At 41.4% G+C, this 17,297-nt stretch overlaps 1 protein-coding gene across 1 annotated transcript in view; it reads right to left on the bottom strand.

The window, feature by feature from the left end:
- Window positions 1-17,297, bottom strand: part of Adamts9 (ADAM metallopeptidase with thrombospondin type 1 motif 9) — a 158,423-nt gene that overhangs the window by 69,709 nt on the left and 71,417 nt on the right. The window contains exons 24-28 of the mRNA XM_005071171.4: window positions 17,163-17,267; window positions 16,824-16,991; window positions 14,767-15,033; window positions 12,373-12,534; window positions 5,847-6,023 (exon numbers count right to left, since the gene is read on the bottom strand). Of these exons, the coding sequence (XP_005071228.1) occupies window positions 5,847-6,023; window positions 12,373-12,534; window positions 14,767-15,033; window positions 16,824-16,991; window positions 17,163-17,267 (879 nt within the window). The remainder of the gene's footprint in view (window positions 1-5,846; window positions 6,024-12,372; window positions 12,535-14,766; window positions 15,034-16,823; window positions 16,992-17,162; window positions 17,268-17,297) is intronic.

Here is a 17,297-nt window from a genome sequence, read left to right on the forward strand (position 1 = left end):
CTACATCCAATATATGTGTCTAGTATTGACAACACATTACTAAACACTTCCATATTGGAAACCAGTAACACAGAATATCTTCCTCACTTCCTCACTGCTGTCAGACTGTGGATCAAGACATAACTTCTTCCATAGAGGAGCAATGGGATGCAGGTCTGGACAGGAATGATGGGCTCTGGACTAACTTGATGTGAGCTGTCTGCCTTACTACCAACTGTACACATCTGTTTCAGCTGCCAATTTTCTATTTTACAAACTTCTGGAAGGGAAGTGGTGGTTTTCAAACTGTTCACAACAACAATTCCACTACGAGAGAGCAGTAAAAATCAGGGAAGACAGGGTTCAATCCACATGCTCCAGATCTTTTTATTGGCCTCTAATAAGTGACAAAGGGTATATGTGCCCTTAGATCACAACTTCCCAGAAGGAGCCTCTGAGTCCCAGCAAGGAAAAGGCCGAAAGCCAGGTCCTCCACTGATCCTGGGTCTCAGACCAATCGGTCACATTTGGGATCTAATAATATGGGCAGATTCTAGGCCAAGACTTAAAAAAAAAAAAAACAAACCAAAGCAACAACTAAGCTTCCATTTCCACAGTGTTGAGTGTCTATTTAAAAATGATTGGACAACTTCACATCTAATAGGATTGCTAATTTTATTTATTGAGCGAACATCATCAGCAACAGGGAAGGTGTGGGTTCTAGCAGCAATTTGTCCTTTTGGTTTTAACTGGCAGAGCTGTCAGCCAAAGAAGTGTCGGTGTCCTTGATTAAAGGAGTTTGGCTTTCTCCATTTCCTGCTAAAAATTTCCCTTTGTCCTTTGTATAGGACACTTCTGATTCGTCTCTTGTTTGTCTGTAATATGTGTAACAGGACCCAACCCACAGTAGGCACCCTGAAAAGATTTGCTGGGAAATGGATGGCTTTTATTCCCAAGGGAACAAGGTGACATCTTTACTTCTTCACATTCGTCCACAAGACAAAGCTTCTGGAAAAGCCTTCGCTAATGTCCGGGATCCCCTCCCAGCCAATTACTCTTGGATGCAACCCCTGCTTCCCCCTCCACATTCCAGTGTTCTCATCCCTCTCCTCACTGGCCAGACAACTCCTGAGTCAGGCGGAGGACACAGCTTCCCCCGAAGCACATCCTCCTCCCATCTCCAGACTTCTTAAATGCATAAGAAATCTGCTAAGCCACCGTGAACAAGCTGTCAAAAGGTGTAATGAAACAGCTGTCCAAAGATGTGATAAAATAGCTGCCAAAAGAGGGGATATAGATGCATTCACCATAAACCTAAAAACAGTATCTATAGTCTATTGAGTTTTCTCTTCAGTAGGTAAATGCAGACAAGCACTCTGATGGCTCTAAACACACCAGACAGGGGTGTTTTATAGATAGTCTTAATTTATAGTGAACTGAGTAAAAATGTGATTTCATATGTCATGGTCTTTTGAACGACAACAACAACAATAACAATAATAAAATCGAAACAATAACTATCCTGCTCAGATTGAGCAAGAGGACCAGAAGTTCAAGGCCATCCTAGGCTCTAGCAAGATGTTGCCTCAAAACAAAACCAGGTAGTGAGGATCTTTCATTTTTAAAAGTGCTAGTAATGCACTTATGACATGTGTTTATTTAGTAAAATTATCACTTAAATTTTTATATTTAGTTGCATTTTTTTCAAAGTTGAAATTTTACACGATCGACCTATTCTATCCAAAAATGTATCTTGATCATGAAAGAAAGGGTTGTTCGGCCAATGCCTACCTTAAGACAGTTTACATGACATTTCTGGGACTTCTGGTTATGGGAATTTGCCAATAGTACTGATAATTTAGAATTTTCTGTTGTTGGAATCAAACATGCAATGTCAGAATCAGCTTAGCATTGTTCAGGGTGGATGATACTTGAATTTTAGAAATCTCTTAACAAAAGCCTCATAGCTCATTGAACATAACCTGTTTATGTCTCCCAAAATTAATGGAGCTGGCACATGCCATGAGAGGTCTTGTCCCTAAGGCAGATTATAGCAACACGCAATGTGGTGTAACAGTGGTCCTCTCACGGGATAGCAAAAAGGCTGGCTCCAACACACACATGCTTAATAAGGTTAGCTATGGTTATCATCATCTACTTTGCAATGCTATTTTTGTCATATTCTTATAAGCCTCTAACTCATAAAAGGGTCCCCCCTCCCCATTTTGGATTTTTTGTGTGTAAGTACTACTATAAATAGCGGGATGAAATGGAAGTTGGAACCTGGATATATGTTTTTGCAAAGAGAAGGCTGTCTTCGAACTTCCACCTTCATTTTTATAATATTCATTTTTCTTTAATAATAAGTCCTTTCTGAGGCATACTGAAGGTGAGCAAGTAAAAGAAGTGACAAGTGGAGGCAGGCGTTCTGCTGTTGTCTGGACAGAGACCCAGGTGTATCCCTATGTGAACGCAGAAGTGGCTTGTTTCAGCATCTTCTCTTCTAGCCTTTATTTGTCTTCTGGGTATGTTTTACCGTTATCTTCAAACTCAATGAACAGAGCTTTTGATTTATAGTTGAAACTCAGTAAATCAAGACAACATTATTAGAAAAGAAAAAGCTATCCAACACAATGTTAAGCCTCACAAATTTTTGTTTATAGAACTCATCATCTCTGATTCAGAATTCTTTTAAAGTAACCTTTCAAAATGTACACTTTAGCCTAGCCAAAGACATGAAGTTTAATACATGGCTACTCAGCGCTGGGGGAAAGTGATAAAGTTTACAAAATTAAAATATTTATGTGCATATTTTAATCAAAAGAAACATACATTCACTTCTAATCCACATAGACTATTTGCCTTCATAGTCGGCTCACGCATACTAGTTTTTAAACATTGCTTGTGAAATTAAATAACATGGAAAAATAAATATGCTTTATTATATAAAGACATATAAATCTGTACCCTTCAAAATACTCAGAAATATGTAAATGTGGCTGCTTAAAACTATTTTCAGAAAATATGGTTGTGATATTTATAATCTTTTTTTCTATGATACAATGAGGTTGTAAAACACTAATGTCAAACATTTCCTCTTTCTACCTATAGAAACTGTACAGTGTGATATGAAAATGAGGTAGACACAAATACTTAAGTTTGCCAGACTGAAACAAAAGCATAGCTCCCTTGCAAGCTCATAATCTCTCACCAGTCAGGTCCATAAGCACAGATCTCAAATGCTCAGAGAATATGTTCTGAGTTGTCATAAAAACACTCAACCAAGCACTTTCTGTAGAGAAGAACCACCATCTACAAGATGATCAGTGAACAGAAATACAGGGCAATGCAAAGAGAAACGCCACCAAACTACTCTCTAATGGATTGGCTCAGTCTAGAATATTCCTGATTTGTAAGGCATTTCTTGCTTCACCTTGACAATAGAGTTCTCTTTCCAATTTGTACCATTTGTCAAGGGACATAGGGGTGTTTATTATCCACTGTGCTTTTAGGACGGGCTCAATAGTTCAACAGAGTTGCAGAACACTGCTTCACAGACAAAGCAAAGGTCCAGGGACATTATTTTTTAAAGTCCAGAAAAGAAAATTTTGTAGGATATTTTTCTCAATCATGACTCTTTTGTTTTGTTTTGTTTTGTTTTGTTTTTTTGAGGCAGTCTTACTTGTATCTCTGGCTGACCTGGAACTTATTATAGCACCAAACTCTAGGTGATCCTTCTGACTCAGTCTCCTGAGTGTGGGGTCACAGGTGTGAGTCACTGCATTCAGGGTTATAATTGTGAGTCATAGATCTGCAGTGACATGAGCCAGAACCAACATTCTCTCTAAAAGGGCTGTTTGAATAATAGATTAAAAGAAGTTTCATTGTGGAGACTCTGGGAGCTGTGACAACAACGATTTGGGGTTTCTTTCTCAAACAGCACTCCTTCGTGTTGATGTAAGCTGTCTCCGCTTGACCTTGGCTGTGTTACATAGCAGTAGTTGCTTTGTGATATGACAGTGTCTATGTGTGGGAGTTCCTGGGAGCAAAAGCAACCTGCTGGAAAAGTCATTGCCACCCTGGCCTCTAGTCAGTCTAAGTTTCTTTCTATTGGAAGCAAGACGTTAGCACCTCAAATGCACTTTTCTCTTTTGTACACTTGTTAACTTCACTGTAGTTACAATGGGAAAGCACCATAAAAAAGACTTTATGGCTAGAAACAGGAGTCACTGAGGTATGCTGAAAAGTAGCATCCTAAGACATTATACCAAAGCATCCATGCAAATAAACATAAAATAATCAAAATCCTACAGTACGTGTCCAAATGATTGCTCTTTCACATGTACATAAAGTTAATATATTTCTTTTTCTTTGGTTTTTATGAGACAGGGTTTCTCTGTATTGTTTTCGAGGCTGTTGGTCCGGCCTGGCCTCGAACTCACAGAGATCCGCCTGCCTCTGCCTCCCGAGTGCTGGGATTAAAGGCGTGCGCCACCACCGCCCGGCTAAAATTGATATATTTCAATTGTCTATCTACTTAAACAAAATGCTTTTGATTTAGTTCTTTAAAAATAGCAGTTTAAAAGCCTTGCAAGAGTGGCCCTTTCTCTTAAGACAATAGAAGAAATGAAACCTGCAAGTCAATCTAGCAAGCACTTGATGTGATTACACAGGCAGTAAAGCTAGCTTTAAAATCCACATCTGTGTGTGCTAGAGCACAGAACTTTTACTCTCCTTTCTTCTTCTCTGATAGCTTAGAAAACCGTATGTAGCCCCAAGAAGAACAGCAATATTAAGTATGCTCCATGTTTTCAATTAAAACAATCAGCAGCTTATATTTAACGATTTAAGCTATTAAATTATCAATAGGGGATATACTGAGAGAGTGTTCCAGAAAGAGAAACTAGAACCAACCCTGCAGACGCAGCCACCGATGCCAAAAACTTTGACTTTGAGAAGCATCACTGGATGTCAATCATGCTACTTCAGTTAATCTGCTCTTCACCTGGCCCCAGGATTGAATAACACCTTCCAAGACAAGACTAAATAAAAAGGGACTCCTGGAAATGAGTTTATATAATACTAATTTCAGTTTCATTGCAATTAATGTACTTATAGGAATATTTACTGTACTTTAATACATCAGACCTACTGGCTCCATAATTTTTGTCACAGCTTAGCCAAAATATTGTGTTGACATGGTTAATCCATCTGTTTGTTAAGAGCTGCCCCAGATGTTTGCATAGTATTTACAGCGGCAATCCTGCCATGTCAGCTGCCGGCTAAGGAAAACTTAGGAGCAAAGTAAAAGCTGGTCTCAGATGGACTTCCTGTCTGGGGATAGGGAAGAGATTCCAGATACCTCAGGAGGTATTGGGACATTGATTACACTGCTGGTCATCTATATTGGCTAGTCTATTGGTGGGTATAGACTTTATGTTGATTGTGCTAAGGTATATCCAAGCCTCACAGACGCAAATGATAGTAGTTGAAGAAAAAAATTGCATCAGCCTCAGTAAGCAGGGACCTTACTCCATTAGCCAGAGCTACCACAGCTTAGAAAGCAGAGATTGGTTACTTTTGAGCTGTTTCTCTAAATAATTATCAATGTACATACACACAGCTCTTCTAGGCAAAGGAAGCTACTTCTTGGCACCATTCCTGCATGAGGTATTTGGATTGTATAAAGTCACCTTGGCAGTGTCATACAGTGTTAATTGTGTGCCATAATTAGGAAGAAAGTAAAAGGCCGCAGTATCTGGGTGCTTTCATGCATGTGACAGTTCTTGGCTATGAAGGCATGTCCCAGAATACTCATAACACTGTCTGAGAGTTTGGGTAACAAACATGAAGTATTAGGGCCGTACCGAGCTCCAAGGGCCAGTACTCCATGCAGCATCTTGTGGGCACGCTTGTGTGTTGCACTGCTCACGGTCTGGAGGCTTGTCAAGAACTTCACAGCTCAAATCTGGGAACCGGTCACCGTTGGCACGCTGACAGACCACCAGTCTTGTCCGCATGCCTCCACCACACAGCTTCGTACACTGGGAGAGGGACAAAGAAGGCTACAGTTACTTTGTGCAAATTCTATTTCCCCACAGGAGACTTTTCTTGGCTACACTCTATTATAGCTTTGGGCAGCCCAAGTTTGACAGACAGAGCCAAGGCGAATTGCCAACAATGATACAGCCAATGGACCATGGTTCCTGTGAACATTAAGTATTCCTCAGTGAGGGCTTCTTTTATATCTGTAATAAGGACTTTTATGTAGCTCACCTCATCAGAGTGAGAACAAGTTACATGCCCCATGTATAAAACAAAGTGTGGGAAGTTAATGTAATCAATCTTGATCCATTAACCAGTAGCTAACATAACATTCTTGGAGGCATAAAAAAATCAGTAAATAAATAAATAACCGGAAACTACTCAATATCAAATAAAAGAGATAAAGAGTTGGCCCATTTTATTTTATTTTATTGTAGTTGATAATTTGTTTCCTTGGTTTCTGTTTGGAGACAAAGTTTCACTATGCAGTTTAGGCTAGTCTGGAACTCACTGTGATCTAGACTGACCTCCTGTCTCAGTCTCCTGGGTGCTGGGATTACAGATATGAGTAGCCAGGCCCAACTTCACGTTTTATTTTTAAATTCTGCCAAGGATTTAATCAAAGAACCGAGTTTTACACAACCCCACACATTCCGGCAACTTCTACGAAGCTGTCATGGAGGGACCTTTGCCTATTCTCTTATTCCAATTGTGATGCGCAGCTGTTTAGCCCTCTTCAGACCTCAGGACAAGTACAACTGTCCCTTAGGATGAGTAAACAATATGGTGGGAATGGGTGCTAGCTGAAGTTCTGACTCCTGGAAGGATTCACATTTGTGAGACAGGAACAAGTTGTGTTTCTTGGACAGTGCGGTTGCACTCATATCCAAGAACACAGACATTCAGTGTCCCTGCTGCGCCAAGGCCGGCTCTCCCACAGCACTTAGCTCAGTCAGTCTGTGATAACAGAGAGCATCCCAGCAAAGGCGAGGACTCACCCTGGCTGGGATCCAACTACAGAAGCCTAATTATGGATCCCACAGGACAAAACTGCACAGAGGGTTAGGAAGACTCATGTCATAGGAGTCTCAAAGCTCCTCTCCCCCTCCTTCCCTCAGCATCACTGCCCAGAACATCAGTGAAAATCAACAAAAAAATTCCTGGGTCAATGGCCTGTCTTCCAGGTTATGTGTGTGAAATGATGAGACACCAGAATGTGGACTAATAAGTCCATCATCTCTTATGTCTTTTTTCTTCCTCTTGGTGCTCTGGTCTTCCAGGTGTTAGTTTTCAGGCCTCATTTAGTAAAGAGTTAAGACAGAACAACCCAGGGAGCCTTAAGTGTATGCTTTTCTTATAGATTCAACCATCAAGAGAGATTTTGAGTAGCATAAATATGCACGTACATCTTGCTGTAAAGTATAACAAGAACTCAAAATGCCCAATACTACTACTAATGCATGTCATTCTTACTACTAGTAAAGTAAGTTATTATTGCATTATTACAGTGTCACTTGCTTGATTGAAGGATACATGTTAGGCATTTAATGGATGCTGTCTCATATACTAGTCATAAGTGTTATGCGGGTGGTACTGTTACTACTCCAGTTTATGAATAATGGTATAAAATTGTACTAACTTATGTTACTTGTTAATATCATGAAAATGATAAAGCTCATAGCTAGGTCAAGCCAGATCCTGCACATCCTGAACCAGGATCTAGCTGGGTGAGACTGCCTGATCCTTCCCTCCATGCACCCTCCTCGATTCCCCAGATATAGCCAAAGTTCCACATCCTGTGTCCTGGAATAGTCGCACCCCAGCTTGGCCATCAAACTCCAGGCATATGTAGGAAGAGATCATGGACACACTTCCACTCACAGTAGCCTCAAAGAAAATAAAATACCTAGGACTAAACTTAACCAGGAGGTAAAGGACCTCTACAATGAGCACTTTAAATCTCTGAAGGAGAACACAGGGAAAGAAACTAGAAAGTGGAAGACATACTCTCACCATGTTCATGGACTGAAAAGAATTAGTATTGTGAAAATGACCATCCTGTCAAAAGTTATTTACAGATTCTATGCAATCCCAGTCAAAACCACCATCTCATTCTTCACAGAAATTAAAAAAAAAATCTTGTTACCACAAAAAGACTCTGGATAGCAAACACAATCCTTAGCAAAAAGAACAATGCCAGAGAGATTACCATTCTAGACCTCAAGTTATATTTCAGAACCACACATCAAAACAATATGATACTTGCCTTAGGTTTTCCTATTGTTATGATAAAACTCCATAACCCAAAGCAACAAGGGTTCATTTCATATTACACTTCCTGGTAACAGCTCATCAATGAGGGAACTCGGGTTGTGAACTCATGCAGGGCAGTAACCTGGAGGCAGGAACTAACGTAGAAGCCATGGCTTGCTCTCTATTGCTTACTCAACTTCCTTTCTTATGTAGCCCAGGACCACCTGCCCAGGAATGGTACCACTTACAGTGGGTTGGGCCCTCCAACATCAATTACTATTAAGAACATGTCCTACACACTTGCCTACAAAACAATCTTTTTAAGGCATGTTCTCAATTTCCTTTTCTCAGATAACTCCAGCTTGTTTCAAATAAAAAAAAATGAAACAAAACTCATGAGGACAGAAGTAATGATGCAAAAAAAAAAAAACATATGGGCCAATGGAACAAAATTGAATGCCTAAATATGAATACACTTAATCATAGCCATCTAATATGTAATATTTGACAAAGAATATATGTATATATATGAGAAAAGAAAGCATCTTCAACAAATGGTGGTGGGGAAATTGGATGTCCATATGAAGAAAATGAAATTAAACCCATATTTATCATCTTGCACAAGAAACTAACTCCAAATAAGCCAAAGACTTTTTAAAATTATTTATTATGTGCACACTTGTTCTGTATGCATGTATCCCTGCATGCCAGAAGAGAACATAAGATCTCATTACAGATGGTTGTGAGCCATCATGTGGTTGCTGGGAATTGAACTCAGGGACTTTGGAAGACCAACCAGGGTTCTTAGCCTTAGCCACTGAGCCATCTCTCCAGCCCATGGGCCAAAGACTTAATTGTGAAACCTAAAGCATGGAAATGACTAGAAGAAACACAGGCAATAGGCATAGGATATAGGAAGAGCTTTCTAATAGGACACAATTTGCCCAGTAATTGAGGCCAACAATTGGCATGTGAGATCTCATAAGACTAAAAAGCTCTGTACAGCTAAGGAAGCAACCAGTAACGTGAAGAGGAATCCCAGAGTGGGAAAGAATCTTTGCCAGCCATATATCCAACAGAGAATTAATATCCAGACTACGCAAAGAAATCAATGCACAAAAACAAAAAGTTAAAATAAAATGACTCACTTAAAAAAATAGGTTTGGGATCTCAACAGAGTTCTTAAAACAGGAAAGAAAAAAATGGCTAAGAAATAGCTCAAAAAGTTTTCATCATCCCTAGCAATTAGATAAATGAAAATCAAAACAATGGTGAGATTTTATTTTACCCCAGTCAGGATGGCAAAGATCAATAAACCAAGTGACAGCAAAGGCTGGAGGGGATTTGAGGGAAAGGGAATTCTCCCTCACTGTTGGTGGGATTGCAAACTGATCCAGATGGAAATCAGTGTGGAGAATCCTCAGAAAACTTAATCCACCACATGACTCAGCCATACACTCCTTGACATATGTCCAAAGGACTGGATATCCTACTCCTCAGACATTTCCCCAGTTGTGTTCATTGCAGCTCTACTCATAATAGGTAGGAAATTGAAACGACCTAAAAGTCCTTCAACCTACAGCAGATGACATGGGGTATATATACTATGGAATATCATTCAGCTGTAAAGGAAAACTAAATAATGAAATTTTCAGTAAATGGATGGAACTAGGAAAGGTCATATTGAAAAAAGTAGCCTAGGCCTGTCACTTGTTCTTTCCCATCTGCATTTCTTAAAAGGGACCAGGGGGTTTGGGGGAAGCAACAGAGAGGGGAATAACAGTGTACAAGTTGATTTGAAGAGGGAATGGGAACCAAGGGGATTCTTTAATTAGGGTGAGGGTAGGTGGGTAAAGAAGTGGAGAGGAGGGTAAGAAAAATAGTAGCGATGTCTGGAAAAGTCAGAAGGAATCACAGCATTATCTATCTACCTAACATTATACACAATACTGATAAGTCTGTGTATACATATACATACATGGTTACATATATTGTCTAGGCCCACAATGCTTCCTCCAAGAGCTGTGGGCTATCTAACAGCACCCCAACACCAGACATGAGAAGCCTTCTTTTGAGGTGTTGGTTGGAGTTCTCCAAGAGACTCTCAAAAAATAGTCTATTGCTGTTGCCCTTGGTTGCTTCCCAGAGACGGAAGGTAAATACCATTGCTGAACCATGTACTTCAGAAACAGGATCCAGAGGATCTGAGATGGTTTGACATCAAAGCATCCTCCCTGAGGACTAGTTTCATGGTACCAGAAGGTGCTATGCAAGCTTCTAAATGAGGAAATTATCCAATAGTTGTACCCAGCTATGATGCCTATTACTAAAAAATATCCAGCATGACAATATCCCTCAGGGTGCAGTAGTGTCATGCATACCTTGGTGGTAGCCAGCAGCTCTCTAATTGGATTTAAGTTCTGTTCAATAAGTGGGAAATAATGCTTGGTACTGAAAATATAGCCAACTACCTGAAGCTAATGAATTTGTGGTCTTGGAGGAGTATCTACAACTACTACTTTACTAAACCAGCATGATTTTTTGTTGTTGGTTTTTGAGACAGGGTTTTCTCGGTGTAACAGCCCTGACTGTCCTGGAACGATGTTTGTAGACCAAGTTGGCCTTGAACTCACTAAGATCCACCTGTCTCTGCCTCCCAAGTGCTGGGATTAAAGGCATGTGCCAACGTCTCTGGGCCCTAGCATAATTCCTAACTTCATTCTAAATATTTAACTTACACCCACCATCAGAGAAATAGGTCTTTGCAATCATTACAGAAAGCCACAGCCAATCAAAATGCGGAGAGCAAGTGGCCGTGTGGTACCCAGTCCTAGCTAACAAAGCTACAGCATAGCTCATGCACCTAAGGCTCAGGGATCAGAGTGGAGGAGCTATGAAGATTGTAGCAGTTAGAAGAACTGCTGTGAGATTTCATCTTTGTCAGAGAAGCTACACGTATGAAGTCATCAACGGGGCTGCCCGAACAAGCTCTGAACAAGGATGGCACCAATAGACATGCTTAACATGGAAGGGAACTCTCCCAGGACTCCAACCCTAGACAAAGAACTATAGGCAACTAATGATTGTTGAGAGCAGGAGAAACAGTCTTCTCCAGGGAAGAACACCCAAATTAGTCATCCAATAGCAAGTGGTCATTCCTGAAATCATACACATATAAGTAACAATGTATGGAGCAAACAGGTTACATTTACATAACATATTTACATAACATTACATACATATATGAAACAGAGAGCATGAATTTGAGAGAGAACAAGGGGGTGCATGGGAAGGCCTGTAGTAAAGAGAAAATGATGTAATTCGATCTTAAAACAAACAAAAACAAACAAAATAACATACACACAGAGTCAGGAAATGGACCAATGGAACTTTTTTCTTTTTTTTTTTTTTTGTTTTTGTTTTTTTGAGGTAGGGTTTCTCTGTGTAGCTTTGGAGCCTGTCCTGGTACTCACTCTGTAGAACCAGGCTGGCCTCTAACCCACAGAGATCTGCCTGTCTCTGCCTCCTGAGTGCTGCAATTAAAGAGGTGCACCACCACTGTCTGGTTGGGCCTGTTTTTATGCACTCCAAACACTATGTTACTCTTTGTCAGGCAAAGTGGGCAATTCTACAAAGCTAACAGTCAAAGAAATCACTAGTGGAGAACAGGAACATATACACCTCCTTATTCATTTAATGTCATCTGTGATAGGAATAACACCCATTCTGTTTTTATGGGGAATTTGAAAACTTAGAAGACATCTGCCATGGAAACAAATGCACCCGAAGCTGTAACATAAATGGCAAGACTCTCGTGTGATTTCCATCCTTATAAGCATTAATTTCTCAATCATCAGAGGTTTACTAATAAACAACTTAGACCTGGGTTTATGCAATCTTTTGTCATTCTGCATTCCCTACACATTCAAGCTTTCTCTTGTTAGTAATAAGTGCCTTTAAGAAGCAGGGTAGAACAGAGGTTTCCTAAGGAATCCTGTATCTGGAAGCTCCTCCTAGATCTATGTCCAAAAAATAAAATATTAAACAACAGCAGGCAGCCAATAAAGGACACATAGACAAATAGTTTGCTCTTACCTCTCCCCAGCTGCCATAAGCCCATTGGGGACACGGGCCAGATTCACAGGCTCTTTGCTCATCAGGTTTGATTCTCTCTACACAGTCACTGGCAGGGTATCCGTTTTCATCCTGACACACCACAACTCGCCTCTGGGAACCTCCGGCACAGGTACTAGAACACTAAGCACAGACAACAGTGGATTTATCCTCAGCATCACCTGCCTCCTACCCAGACATAAGCCAGCCGGCTAAAAGGTCAGTGACATGACAGAGATGGCTTTCAGGTCTTCATACACAGTGGGGAGGGTTTGGGCACTTGGGCACTTCCCCAAGGTGGGGTTGTTCACTTTGTACACACATACAAAGGCCTGGATCATAGTGCGGGGCTTCTCTTCCCATTCTCCAGGCCATCAGGAGGTATTCAGCACTAATAGTGATAATGTTTTTAGAGTTCCCTGTGGTCCTGTTCATTGTCTACCTGTGACTTGTCTGCATTTCTGAGAGGGATAGAAGTGTCAAGGGACACCACAGTTTTTTTCAGATTGTCAAGAGCTCCTTTGGAATCAATGTTTGAGTCTCCTTCACCACAGAGGTTAACTCATACTTAATGAATGGCCAGTTGTGGAAATCGAACTTCCACACCAACTCATTCAATAACTCTACTAACGTCCCACAGAATGTCATTTAGACATTACTTCCTAGTAGGTGAATAATCCCCTGTTTACAAGAACCTATATTTCAATGACTGATGATAGTAAGATGTGTTTTATTTGCTTTTCACTTCCTCAATGAACTCAATTGAATTCCATCACCACAAATCTCTCTCTAGCCCATTTCAGTGGAATGTTCTCGAATGGCGATTGTTTGCATTTCAGTTGGTTTCCCACACACACTTCTCATAGTTCTCCTATGAGTCTACAGGTGGAGTGTTTCTCTTTCCATACATTCTTTGCCTCTTAACCTAGTGCATTTTCTAGCATCCTCCATTATGACCCTTGCTGTGAAATTGGCAAGCTTATACTCATCGTGTCTCCAAAGCAATGCAACTTTCTTCAACTAACCCTCCTTGATTGGGGACTATCTCAGGGCAGAATCATTCAACTTGAAACAAATACATCTTACCTATAAATGAATTTAAATGAAAATAGCACTAAACCATGAAACAAAACCCCCCACTAAACCAAACAACAACAACAACAAACTTTCACCAAAATATACACATGTGAATTACGAATTTTTCTTCAACCAGGAAAGACCATGACACACACTCCTCCTCATCCTTCAGTCTTTTGAACTGGAAGCTTTCCTACCTAGGAAACTGGTTGGAAACAGGAGAGGAGGAGATGAGAAGGTGACAGGGCTGGCTCACAGGAAGCCAACAGCCACACCAAGTGGTCCAAACACCGAATCCAATCAGCACTCACAGACCAGTTCTACTGCATTTACACTCACTGTGGGGAGCGACAGACTTCTAATTCCTTTTGGCCCAGAAATAATTTAACACAATTAGCAGTTGGAGAAAGACACTAAAAGTAAGCTAACAAGAGCCCTGAGTGGCCAAAATACCCCCTCTAATCATGTGGCTACCAGAATCTGTTGTCACCCTTTGCCTTTGGGATGCCAACTGTTTCAGTATTTCACAATGTAGTTTTGAAAAAGCTATCCAGAACAACAGTCTAAAACATCAAAATGCAGTTTTTCCTTTTGACATTCTTTTTCAAGGCCTGTTGTAGTTGGAAGGACAGTAACAAGGGCTGTGATAAAGACACTGTTGGTAGTTCTGGGCTCCATCCTGCAGCTGGAGAATCGCAGAGCACTTTCTTGGAACCATCTCATTTAACTCGTGAAACTATAGAAAGCAAGACGTAACCTTGTCATTGTTTTGCAGCCCAGGAAACTGAGGCTTACAGAGGAAAGGACACCTGCCTCCATTAAGAACTCCCTTTCAGTCTGGGAGATAGCTCATCGGGTTAATGTGCTCACTGTCAAGCCTGATAACTCTAGATCAATCCCAGAGTCCACGCAGGGGAAGGAGAGAACCAACTCTAGCCAGCTCTTTCCAATGGTCACAACCGTGCCATGGCACACATACATGGACAAATAAATAAACATTAAAAAGGGCAAGAAAGAAAAAAGAATTCTTCTTCAGAAAAGTTTCTCTGCCCCTTCCCCTTGGGGTATACTCTGCCTGCCCCTCCCAGTTCAGCAAGTCTTGTCACCAGAAGTGACACCCCCTCCTCCAACTACAAAGGAACTCTTCTCTGGGACTGAGTTGAAGCCATCATGTTCACCCAGCTTGGCTGCAAATGTGTGTCAACAATCTTTCAAAGGAAAATTTCTTCCAAAGCAATCCTAGTCTGTTTTCCTCCAGGCAACTCAAGTAGGAGAGAAACAGGCCAAGTGGATACTCACCGCTCCCCAGGGGCCAGTTCTCCACTGGTTTCCTCCAAGCACGTGGGTGCGGCTAGGGCTGTCAATCCTGGGATGGAAGTCCTCGTTTTGATATGGGTGAACAATGCCTCTGCTTGGGATCCATTGAGGACATGGTGTCATGGAACAGTCCTGGTCGGTCTCTGGGATATAATCTGGGTCACACTCACTCCGATCAATCACGTAGTCGCTGTAGTTGACACATACCACTTGGCGGGTTGCCTTACCTTGCCCACAAGTCACGGAACACTGTGTTAAATATTCAGAAAGAGAAAGTGGCTATCATTTGGGAGTCCAACTTACATTCACATGTACATGTTTTTTAAGTGGTTGAATGTTTTCCCAGGGGCCCAACTTAAGTCTTAAAATCATCCTTGACTGCTTTCTTTTGTTCCTGTTCAATATCTCTTTTGCCAAGAAATGCTGCTAGTGTAGCATTCAAAATACACCCAGATCCAGCCATGACTGTTTCTACCCTCACTTCTCTTGTCTAAGAAAGGCATAACCTTCCCTCGCCAGGATTAATGGTGTAGTTATCAGCTGGACTTCTGCTTAGGACTTGACATTCCCTATACATGTGTTGTTTGCCAGTGACAAAATGCCACCCATTACCACTTAACTCATGCATCCATCTGGTGACTTCCTAGCTCACTTAAAATAACATCTAAACTCCTTGTTGTTCATTTGCTAGGCCCTTGATTATGGAGCCTTTGGCTACTTCCTTGGCTGCTCTCTCATTGTCCATATGCTGCACCTAAAGCTACTGGAACAAGCCAAGAACCTCCTAACTCAGGGGCATCCTGGGCATCCTGTCACAGATAGTGTTGTGTTTTTCTCCTCCACTCCATGCATAAAAGCATGATTATTTATCATTTGTTGACTACTTATTTTCCTGCTAAGCATTCAACATTGTTTTTTAAAGTTTAATTTTATTCACCTATCCAATTTTACTTGTGTGCCTATATGTGCATTTGTATGAGGTGTATGTGTGTATGTGCATTTGTATGGTGTGTGTGTACATGTTTGTATAGGCCAGAGGAGCATATCCAGTGTTGTCCATCTATAGTTCCTTGTCTTATACCCTGGGGACAGTGTCTCTCATAAACCAGAAGTTCTCAGTTTTCAGCGAGGCTGCCTAGCCAGCAAGCTCTGGGGATCCACTGGGATCTGTTTGTCTCTGCTCCCCAGCACTGAGTTTACAGCATGTCCATCAAGCCCAGCTTTTACATGGGCGCTGGGAATTTAAACTCAGATCTTCATGCTGGCACAGAGTGCTCTTTGCACTGAACCATATCCTTAGCCCGCTCTTTTAAGAGCAGAGGGAAAATGAGATTCAAAGACTTTAATTTGCTCAGCATCAGGTCAATAAATGACTATGTCTGGGGTTCTCCATAGCTTTGGGATTCCATGTCTCATGCACATATTTTGAAATTTTCTACAATACTAATCTTCTTTTTCCTCAGTCCCCCTGTTCGCCTAACCTAAACTACTTCCTAGATTCTGGACGTGAGGAAGATCTGATAACAGAGGTTGCCTGAAGAGACATTTCATTTGCTTTTATAAAAGCCCAAACAGATGGTGCTTGTATGCTTAGAAGACTGGGCTTGTGGCACTGTCACTGTGCTACTCGCAACACTGAGAAGTCCCCATGGCAGCCCTGAAAGGGAATCAAGGGACACCTGCCTTTGAGGGTCACAGATGCATGAGCAATCAGACTCAGAGTCAGAGAACCTCAGCTCTCTTCCTCTCCTTGCCACTATTTGGGCCATGTGAGTCTGCTACAGACTGGCGAAGCTCTTCAGGTTGAGCTTTGCAATCAGCCCAGCAGGACAGGTACTCAAACAGACAGTACATTGATTTAGATATTTTTAAAATATGCATTCCTTGCACAATTGACTAAGATTTCTTTTAGACTTAGCTAGGAACATATATATGGAACAGGATAATTTAAATCTCAAGCCCAACTCTGAAATATAATCCATTTATCATATCCTCCCCCATCTTCCAATCCTACCCAACCCCACAAAATCCAGGCTTACAGAGCTCCAGTCTAGAGCCTTCCACCGTCCACAGGGTGTCACAGAACATTCTTCCTTGGCTACTGGTTTAGGTAAGGTAGCACAGGCACTCTCATCCGCCACAGAACCATCCTCATCCCGACAACTGACATATCTCATCCGGGTACCTTTTCCACAAGTGGCTGAGCACTGGGTGTTGGAGTGAAAGGACACAGACATGTCATTTGGAATGAATGGCTGCTTAGTGTTTTTCACTTAGCCCAGTTTCCTATCAGTTCTTAGCCCCCTTTCTATAGTCATGCCAGAGAATAGCTGCCTCCTTGGCACACCTCCCCACTTTACTCCTAGTCTGTTTCTTACTGGAGTCCAGGAGCCAAATCGCCACTGGGTTCTGGGCACACTGTGTGTGCTTCTCCTTGGTTCCACACCTGGTAGGGGACGGTAACAAGATGATAATTCACAGTCCTAGATGTGGAAGGAGAAAACATTTACCTT

Source organism: Mesocricetus auratus, unplaced genomic scaffold, assembly GCF_017639785.1.
Source record: "Mesocricetus auratus isolate SY011 unplaced genomic scaffold, BCM_Maur_2.0 Super-Scaffold_100676, whole genome shotgun sequence".
NCBI classification, from domain to species: Eukaryota; Metazoa; Chordata; class Mammalia; order Rodentia; family Cricetidae; genus Mesocricetus; species Mesocricetus auratus.